Below are 10,329 nucleotides of genomic sequence, written 5' to 3' on the forward strand. Positions count from 1 at the left end.
GCTTAACCCGCTGCGCTACAGCCCGACTCCCAGGAATAAATAATTTTTTAAAAAAAGGAAATTAGAAATAAGCAGTACCAACTGTTTGCAGTTTTAATCATAAATGTCCCATCAGACATTTTGGTTCTTTGTTTAGTCAGAGAAAGTTCTTGGTTCTTGCCTTTTAGTTATTATCCTTAGTATTAGGAAGTGTTCTGTGTTTTGTTTATGTGGGGAGCTTTTCAAACTGCTTTTGATCTTGTTGCTTTATTGCCTTAAAGTATTGTGTTCACGTTGCTTTAGAGTTTTTTTCTAATTATGCCAATTTGATTCCCTTTTTTTATATTTCTTTTCCCTTTTGTTGCCCTTGTTTTTCATTGTTGTAGTTATTGTTGTTATTGATATCGTTGTTGTTGGATAGGACAGAGAGAAGTGGAGAGAGGGGGAGAGAAAGATACACATGTAGACTTGCTTCACCACTTGTGAAGCAACTCCCCTGTAGGCAGGGAGCCAGGCGCTTGAATTAGGATCCTTCCGCCGGTCCTTGTGCTGTGTGCCATGTGCACTTAACTCGCTGCACTACCGCCCAACTCCCAATTTATTTTATTTTCCTTATACTTGACAGGACAGAGAGAAATTGAGAGGGGAGGGAGAAATAGGGAGAGAGAGACAGAGAAACACCTGCAATAACGTTATACCACTCGTGCTTTGCGCCACGTGCACTTAATCCACTGTACTATTGCTGGACTCCCGCCAATTGGATTTCTTCACATATCCTTGGTTGGTTGGTTGGTTGGTTGGGTGTGTGTGTGTGTGTGTGTGTGTGTGTGTGTGTGTGTGTAGTTTTTGACTGTTGAAGTTCTTTTTATTCAATTCTAAGACCAGAAAGACATAGATAGAAAGTGCAGTTGTAGTCTGGGAGGTCACACAGTGGATAAAAGCGTTAAGCTCTTGAGCATGTGGTCAGTTTCCAGCAGTGAATGTTCCATAGTGATGCTCTGCATCTCGTTTCTCCCTCCCTTACTCCCTCCTCCACCACCTCGTTTCTCAGAAAAAAATTTAATGTAGTTAAACTGTGCAAGTCTAGAGGTGCATCTAGCAGTTGACGATGTTAAAGTGAACTCTTGTGTTTTTCTATCCCCTCCCCCTTGAAGAAGCCAGGAGAACATGTGTCATTGTCAAATCCAGCTCCCCTTCTAGTTTCTCCAGAGGTACATCTAACTCCTGCGGTGCCTTCTTTACCAGCCACTGTGCCAGCCTGGCCAAGTGAACCCACAACTTTTGGACCAACAGGTTAGAGATGAACTTCACCAAACGCCTTTCAATTCACAAGTTTCAAGTTGTGTTTGAGAGGGTGACCTCCAAGCTGGCTAGGTGTGTGGAACCCCACAGAGCTGTCTGATTCCCGTGCTTCAACACGGGAGGGCCGAGTGCGGCTGACTGAGCAGTGTGACACTGCCTGCTTTGGAGCCAGCTCCCCAAATTCCAGGAGCGAGATGCTTGGCCTGGTCGTCTTCACTGGTTGTTTAGTGCTCGGCACACTCATGTGACCCTTTCCCCAAGGGCGCCCTCTCTGGCCTCTCCACAGAGCCTTTCGCAGGGTTGTAGCATATGCGTGTTTGTAAGCATGACTGCTAGATGCTGGATGACATAGATGCAGAGTGCTCCCAGGCTCTTTTCCCTGTGTCCAGGAGAGTCCTTGGTGCTAGAGAACTTGCCTAGACTGCTCAGCACATGCCTTTTCACCAGCCGCACCAAATACACAATGCCTACTTTTACTGGGGCCTTACATTTGTAGATTATTGTTTTCACCTTGTTATGGTTTCTGACTCCTCCTCTTCCCTTTTTTAGGTGTCCCTGCTCAAATTCCCGTTTTGTCTGTGACACAGACTCTGACCACTGGACCTGATTCTGCTGTGTCCCAAGCCCATCTGACACCCTCACCAGTTCCTGTGTCCATACAGGCAGTTAACCAGCCCTTGATGCCTTTGCCTCAGACACTGAGCCTTTACCAAGACCCACTCTATCCTGGCTTTCCTTGTAATGAAAAGGGAGAACGAGCCATCGCACCACCTTACTCACTGTGTCATACTGGAGAGGACCTGCCTAAAGGTGAACTGCTTCTCCAAGCTCAGTTTGATTTTACTTAGCAGGTTTGCTTCGGTGAGAAATGAGGAAATGTTAGTGGGAGGCAGGCTGTGCCAGCCAGCGAGCCTGAGGGCCAGTGGGATGAGCATCAGCCGCTGAGCTCCTGTCCCAGCCCATGTTTGGCTGGAATCCCGTCTTCTCTGTTTCTAGTAGCTGACAGGTTTTGGGAAATGACCTACAACCATTCGGGATTCCAATTTTCTTCCAATATTTATTTATTTATTTATTTATTTATTTATTTATTTTTTGTGAGAGTGAACGAGAACTAGAGCATTGTGGAATATATGAGGCCGGGATAAACCTTAGGACCTCATGCCTGGGAGCCCAACACTACCCACTGTCATTTCCCTCCCAGGCCTCAGGAAATAAAATTGGTGCTGAGTGGCGATTCCTCTCTCATTAGTGGTCTGGTTTTGGAACTACTTACAAACTTTGTTGGAGGGAAATTAACAGTAAATAATACAGTGCAGCTCTGTTTGCATAGCACTATGTTTGTTTGTTTTTCTAATTGCCACAAGAGTTAACGCTAGGGCTCAGTGCCTACACCATGAATCTCTAGTTTCTGGCAGCCTCCTCTTCCCCTTACCTGCCCCTTTTGCTTTCTTTTCATATTACATTAGACAGAAATTGAGAGCTTGTGGCGTGGGGCTCGAGAGGGAGAGAAAGAACCTGTAGGCCTGGCCCACCGTTTGTGAGGCCTGTATATCCCCCGCGCAACGGGAGAGGACTGGGGACTCGAACTCTGTCCCTTGAGCTCGGCAATATGTGTTTTCAACCAGGTGTGCCACTGCTCCCCTCCCTTTTTTATTCTTTCTCTCTTTTCTTTCTTCTTTCTTTCTTTCTTTCTTTCTTTCTTTCTTTCTTTCTCTCTTTTATTTTTTTAAAAGTTTTTATTTACCTATGAGAAAGATAGGAAGAGAGAAAGAGCCAGACATCACTCTGGTACATGTGCTGTTGGAAATCAAACTCAGGACCTCATGCTTGAGGGTCCAGTGCCTTATCCACTACGCCACCTCCCGGAGCACCCTTTTTTTCTTTTTCTTTTCTTTTTTTTTTCCACCAGTGCTTAGCTCTGGCTTATGGAGGTTGGGGGATTGAACACAGCCTTAAGTATTAGTCTCCTACCTCAGCCTAACTTTCTATATTATTATTATTATTTTAAATTTATTTTTTTAAGGTAGAGGGACAGACACATCACCATCCACTGGGTTCTGTCTAGCTCCATCCTTTTTGCTCATGTGTAGAACCAGAGATTGAACCCAGGGCCCCGTGTGTGGGCACACTGTACTCACTGAGCTGTGTCTCTTGCACATGCACACACTTGATATTTCTAAATCATGAATGTCTGAAAGACAGAGAGAGGCACTTGAGTTTCCCTTCACTTCCATTTAATTTTAGTAATCCATTTTAGGACTTAGATATAAGCATAGACAATATAACCTATAGTCTCCATACAGTAACAGATGGGTTTTGATTTCATTTAGCTTTTAATCTGTGTTTTGTTGAAGGAAAACTGAGATGTATTTCTTGAAGATTGTTTTAAAAAAGGCTTTGGAGTATCTGATTTTTGTGAGTGACTGTTAAATTGTTTATTTTCAGATAAGAACATTCTTCGGTTCTTTTTCAATCTTGGTGTAAAGGTATTTGTTTTTTTATTGTTATTTTAAGTTAATCTTGCTTTATTTGTTACTGTTTAAAGTAACTTTAACTTATAATTCTGTTAGTATCTCAAGCCATATTGAAGTTAAGGACTTTAAGTATGAGTGTTTTCTGGCTAGTATATAGTTAATTTCTGATGATGGTTAGGCCTCCGATTTTTTTTTTTTTTTTTTTTCATTGGTAATCATGAGCTTTTTCTGCAGAGAGCCACACCTGCGCAGTCTAGGGATCAGGCGTCTTCATTGGAGTAGGTGGAAGATGAGGGTTTGGGGAAAGCTCTGTCAGCATAGCTCTGCAGCTCTGGCCAAGTCCTTCACAGTCACCTTTTGCATAGTTGGCCCAGCTGACATCCTTTGCAGGAAGAAGATTCAGAGCAGCTCACTTCTAGCATCGCCCATCTCAGACTAGACACTGACCTTTACTCCGTGCATTTTGAGTTCTCTGGAGGCCTATGGTTGGAGATACCTACTCCTGAAGCAGCATTTTCCTGCTAAAACAAGTTCACAGTTGACACAGCTGTGGTAATAGAGTAGGTAGAACGTGACGTGTTCGGGCCAGTGGTTGAGAAACATGAAGCTAGAGGCCACGTGCTTGATGGCGGTGTTTTTTTGACATCTGTGACAAATGGAGTCAAAACTAATGACCACGATAGTCTGGATGGCGACCGTCCTTACTGTTTTGTATCTTTTGCAGGCATATAGCTGTCCTATGTGGGCCCCGCATTCTTACCTGTACCCTCTGCACCAGGCGTACCTGGCAGCCTGTAGGATGTACCCAAAGGTCCCCGTGTATCCTAACACTTGGTTTCCAGAAGCTCCTGCTCAGAATGACAGTGACTGTACCTGCACCGACGCTCACTTTCCCATGCAGACTGAGGCCGGCGTTAACGGCCAGATGCCGCAGGCAGAGATGGGGCCGCCCGCCTTCTCTTCACCTCTGGTTATCCCTCCGACTCAGGTGTCTGAAGGTCACGGACAGTTAACTTACCAGGCCGATCTGGGTTCTGAAAACTCCGGGCAGCTTCTGCAAGCGGAATATGGAGAGTCTCTAGGTGGCAAGAATATGTTCCCACAGCCGTCCTTTGGACCTAACCCATTCATGGGCCCTGTCCCCATCGCACCTCCGTTCTTCCCCCCCGTCTGGTATGGGTATCCTTTTCAAGGGTTCATAGAAAACCCCGTCATGAGGCAGAGCATTGTTCTGCCCGCGGATGAGAAAGGAGAGTTGGACTTGCCCCTAGAGAACCTGGACCTGTCCCGAGAGTGTGGGTCAGTGTCTGCGGCCAGCCAGTGTCAGGACGCCGGCAGGGAAGGTGCACGGTCTCTCCCCGAGGCGCAGGCGGCGCTGACCCCGCAGGCAGACCAGGCACCCACGCCCATGTCCCCCGGGCCAGAGGGAAAGGTCCAGCGCCCCACTCAGATTCTCAGCAGAGAAAGGGAAGCTGTGCCTGCTGAGCTGGAGCCCAAAAGGACCATTCCAAGTCTGAAAGAGAAGCCAGAGAAAGTGAAAGACCCTAAAAGTGCTGCAGACATGGTGAGTGGGGCCAGCTCCGTGGAGGGCAGAGTGCAGAGACCAAAGGAGGAGAGCTCAGAAGACGAAAGTGAAGTGTCTAGTATTCTGAAAAGCGGGCGATCCAAGCATTTCTATAATCAGACTTACGGAAGCAGGAAGCACAAGGGGGACTGGGGCAACGCCAGCAGGGGAGGCTACCAGCACGCCCGGGGCGAGGAGTCCTGGAAAGGGCAGCCCGGCCGAAGCCGAGACGAAGGTTTCCAGCACCATCGCAACGCCAGAGGACGGCCATTCCGAGGGGACCGGAGGCGCTCGGGGATGGGAGACGGCCACCGCGGACAGCACACCTGATGGCGGCCACAGCCGCCTCTCCCCGCAGTGTCTTACAGCAGAAACCCTTTCTTAGATGGAATGTCTCTGAAGGCTTTAAATTCGTTAAAATAAAAACCCAAATTGGAATTCTCTCTCCTCCCCCTCCCCCTTTGCTCTCACTCTCATCCTGGACAAGTGAGTCTGGACTTGATTTCAAGGGAGTGGTGACTTGCTGGCGTTGCTGTTTTACTTTGTTCAAAATTCTATTAGGGTGATTGTCCCCATCAAAAGTAGAAAATAAGTTTGTTAAAATATTTTTTATAAACAGCTTAATATAAAACATAGATTTAGTGTTTGGTTTTTTTCCCTTACATATATCTAATTTCAAACGCTGGAACTCTGTGCTTTAGAGTGAAGTGACAAGAAAAGATACCATTTGACACACTATAGATTCCAAAACATAACATTGCACCAAATAGAAACGTATATTTTATTATGCAATGCCTTAGTCATAAACTGGGCTCAAACGATTCTCAGCCTGAAACACTGTCTTTTGAAATGCTTCCAACCCAAAGGCCTTTCATCTCAATATCTGTCAAACTTGAATAATGTCTTCTCTTTAATATTACACATAAGGCAGCCTATTAACCTGTGTCTTAGAAATGTTGTATATAATTCTTTTAATATTCATAGGGTATATTTTTGAATTTCGGTGAATATTTGTTGAACTTGATCACATACAAGAGCAGGTGTTTAAGAAGTAATAGGAAATTAATGAAATGGCTGTTTCCACCAAGAACTCTTAGCACTGGTGTACGTATCATGGTGCCTACTTGTAAGAAATGTAGATGCTATGCATTTTGAAAATACTCTGCACCTGTTAAAACTGCAGATGTTTTTTAATGCCACTTTAACACTAATGCACTGACAGATTCAAATATTTTGTGAGAAGAAATGTTTAAATTTTTAGCTTGCCAGGTTTCTGTAGAGAGGTGATGTTCTGTTTTTCTTCTCGCACCGTCGGTTACGTGTATCACTTTACATTTGCATGTTCAGGTTGTCATGGCTGGAACTATTGTACAAAAACGATGACTGTATCCTCTAGTTCTTCTCTAGAGGGTGCTGCTAGGAAATGGTCTTGCTTTGCATTTTGTAGCTTGTTACCTCTTGGTGACATGTTGTGACCCTGCCTCTTCCCAGTCCGCAGTATTCACTTAGAGAAGCCCACCCCCCCCCCCTTGCATGTTGTACTCTGATTTCATTTGGAGATTTGATTCTCTGAATTAACACAGTATTCACTTATCTGTGTTATTCTGTAAAAATAACTAGTTAGGTTTCTGATTTGTACATACCAATGTGAAAATTGACCCTTTTAATTTTCTCTTTGGATCAGGAAGTTTGAGTGCTATGCAAATAACTTAGTAGTTATTTCTCTTTGCATGCCAGTTGTAATATACCTAGCCAAAAGTAATTTTTCTAAAGACAAAATTTACTTTAAAAAGATATAATTCACTTGAATTTGACAAACTGAAGCAGATTGTTTTTTCTGGGTTTTCTGATAAGCTGTAGGAATGTTTGGATGCCAGCTAGGCTCAGTGAATCTCCACTGTACTGTAATAATGGTTATTTACCTCCGTGTTGTTTTAATCACTTAATGTCTGTGTAACTGCTGATTTGAGTAGTGATTAGCATTTAGATGTTTTGTAACTTAAGGTTTTAGAGAGCACTTTGAAAGATATCTTTTTATTATGATGGTGCTAGGTAAGAAATTGTAAAGATTGGATGGTTGTGTGAAAAAGAACAACTTCCTTGAGAAGGCCTGTTGAAAGGAATCTCTGTTGTCATCTTCTAAGCTAAGGCAGTTGGGGAAGGTACTGCTTAAGCTTTTTTTTTTTTTTCTTCTTAGTAAACAGCAACAGTTACTAGGGAATGTTTAGAGGGTCCTCCACTTCCAGCTCATGCTTATTTAGGGTTAGCTTACCTGATGATTTTTATGAAAAAAAAAAAATCACACTTTGACTTGTTTCAGAAGTTCAATACAAGTTTGATCTCAGGAGTCTAAGCAGAATTGCTGTTTCCAGAGCCCTTTATTTGATTGACTGGGACTTGATTTTCTCAGTTTCTTCTGGAAATGCTTAAAGATTGGCTAGGAAAGAATACTGTTTGTTCTTCATTTATTCACTGTCACTGTCTTACCTCAACTGAGTAACTGAATACTCTCCTTGACGGGAATACTGATTAGCTCCCTGTTTCCCAGAATTACCTCCAGGACATCATGGCAACAGTGATGAACGAGAACGTTTGCAGGTGGTACTTTCCTCAGTGACCTCTGGAGTAAAAGAGCCCTGACTTTTGATAATTACTTTTACAGTTATCAATCTTTCTATGAAAGGCCAGTTTTGTTACTTTCCTTAGGAATTAAGGGAAAGCGTTTTTAACCATTTTAATTCCAAGGGGTTTTGCCTTACACTGAGGTCGAAATAGGGCCAAGCAAAGCTCTTGTGCTTCATTTTAATTGACCAGAGATAATGTTTCCATTAGTGTGAGAAAATCAAAAGCTTAGAAGAGAGGAGCACCTGTAGTTAGTTTTGAGTTGGGAATTATGGAACTTTTGCTGTATTATGTTCAAATACATTTGGAAGAACAAATGTTTAGAATGACCAAAGCACACCCTTTCCTTTTAGTTGCTTTTACGAAGCTTGATTCCTGCCCTTTTCCTTGTGGAACTTCATAGATATTTCACTGCAAGTTCATTTCCTGTCAGACAAATCAAGTCTCACCCCGTGGACTGGTTGGCAGTGGGATGCTGGCTTCTGCGGTTCTCTTCCTTCCTGTTTCCTCGTGGCCCCCCTCGGAGCCCTGCAGGCAGGTTCCTTTCGGTGACTGACTTAATCTCAGACCCTGCCATCAGCTGGCAGGCAGCAGAGGTGTCCCAGCTCAGCAGCTTTCAGATGCAGATATTATGGATTCGCAGTGCTGCTCCCTTTATGGCTCACAGTGGAACTGCTATGCCGTGAGCTGCAAACCTGCTTATGATTGACTTGGTGCAATAAAGTTCCTTTCTAACCACTTCTGCTTTAGGAAACATTCAGCCATCCTAGAAAACTAGCAATATTTATTTATGCCTCATTTGTTTCACCTTCAGTTAGAGGTGAGGTAAACTTAGTCTTTCACATGGGTACTGAGAAGGTCCATTTCAGTGTAGCTGAAGAGAGTGACCTGTTTGGCTACACTCTTTCTGTTTACTGTATTTTACTCCCTATTTTGTGTCTAAACTTGTATTTGTTTAAAATTTTAGTAATGGCTCGGCTCTATAATGTTGATTTCAAAGAGTAATAAGTTTCACTAGTGTCAGCCATTTAGTGTCCCACTGATTGGGACTGTCCACTAATTCGAGCTTTTCCCCCAAAAAATGTTCTGGAAAATCCTAGAAGAGGGGTGGGTGCATGTCTTAATGCTGGGGAGATAGCAGTTTTGGGGTTGAATTTACTTGAATGGATTAAAAACTGCATTGTTACAGAACTAGAAAAAACTTTTATGTATGAAAAATGATAATAGCCTTACACTGAGGACAAATACTTAAAAGCATGTGAAGATGTGATCATTTGTGATGTCACTTGTAAAAAAAAAAAGGTATATTATACTTTTGAAGTGTTGAAAGGAAAATAGTACTTTATATTCTTTATCATATCACTTTTTGTAAGTGTTGAATATATTCCTGTTTATTTTTCTATGTTCTGTTTTGTAGCCTTAAGAAGTGTTTCAAACATCTGAATGTATAAAACAAGAGTAAATGCCCTACATGGTGTGATGCTGCATTATAGATACAACTGTGTGCATATATTAAATTTTGTCTCTTGATTCTGCTTGGGTTTGCTTTTTTTTTTTCCTCCCCCAGGGTTAATAAAAAATAGAAACCTTCAACTTTAATAAGTTTTAATGAGATGGTTTGACTTTTTTCCTGTCAGGATCATTCTGTTTGCAATGAAAAAACCGTGTGGTATTGGCACTGCTCTTTAAAGATACTGAATTGAAAGGACAGAGAAACTGGGTGGGTGAGAGGCATCTGGTGTGCTGCTCAAGGACTGTGACTTACGCTCCCTCCCTCTCAGGTGGGGGCTGGGGGCTTGATCCCAGCCTTTGCACATAGTGCTCATGTGCCCTCAGTTGTCTGCAGTCTTTCTTTATAGAGCTGAGGCAGAGCGGACCAAAGTAGCTCACTGAAAGTCTGACCCTATTATGAATGGGCCCCGTGCTGTGGCTTCCCCCCCCCCTTTGGTCTGTGTCCCTTATCCGAGACAAGTTGGTTTATGCGATTATGGTACCTTTCTCAATCTATGGGAGCTACCCTATGTATCTTTCTTGCTGTGGATATCACTATTAACTTTTTTTAAATGGAGAGAGGAGGGGAAGACAAGAAAGACACCTGCAGACCTGGTTTACCACCTGTGAAGTGACTCTCCCGTGAGGATCAGGGGGCTCAAACCGGGATCCTTACACTGATCCTTATGCTTTGTGCCACATCCGCTCAACCCACTAGGCCACCGCCCGACCCACTTTTTCATTTTGCCTTCAGAGTTATTGGTGCCAGCACTACAAACCCACCATTCCTGGCAGCCATCTGTTCCCCCATTCTTAGCAGATAGGACCAATAAATTGAAGGAGGAGGACAGTGAGATAGGCACCTGCAGACTTCCCCAGGTGGGGAGCCAGGGGCTG

At 43.6% G+C, this 10,329-nt stretch overlaps 1 protein-coding gene across 2 annotated transcripts in view; it reads left to right on the forward strand.

The window, feature by feature from the left end:
- OTUD4 (OTU deubiquitinase 4) overlaps positions 1-9,476 on the forward strand; it is a 47,990-nt gene extending 38,514 nt beyond the window's left edge. For both annotated transcript variants that reach the window (XM_007528260.3, XM_060179003.1), the window contains 4 exons: positions 1,134-1,272; positions 1,831-2,091; positions 3,727-3,767; positions 4,480-9,476. In XM_007528260.3, the coding sequence (XP_007528322.3) occupies positions 1,134-1,272; positions 1,831-2,091; positions 3,727-3,767; positions 4,480-5,649 (1,611 nt within the window). In that variant the 3' untranslated portion in view covers positions 5,650-9,476. The remainder of the gene's footprint in view (positions 1-1,133; positions 1,273-1,830; positions 2,092-3,726; positions 3,768-4,479) is intronic.
- The last annotated feature ends 853 nt before the right edge of the window (positions 9,477-10,329 follow it).

The sequence above is a fragment of the Erinaceus europaeus genome, chromosome 19 (assembly GCF_950295315.1).
Source record: "Erinaceus europaeus chromosome 19, mEriEur2.1, whole genome shotgun sequence".
Lineage (NCBI taxonomy): Eukaryota > Metazoa > Chordata > Mammalia > Eulipotyphla > Erinaceidae > Erinaceus > Erinaceus europaeus.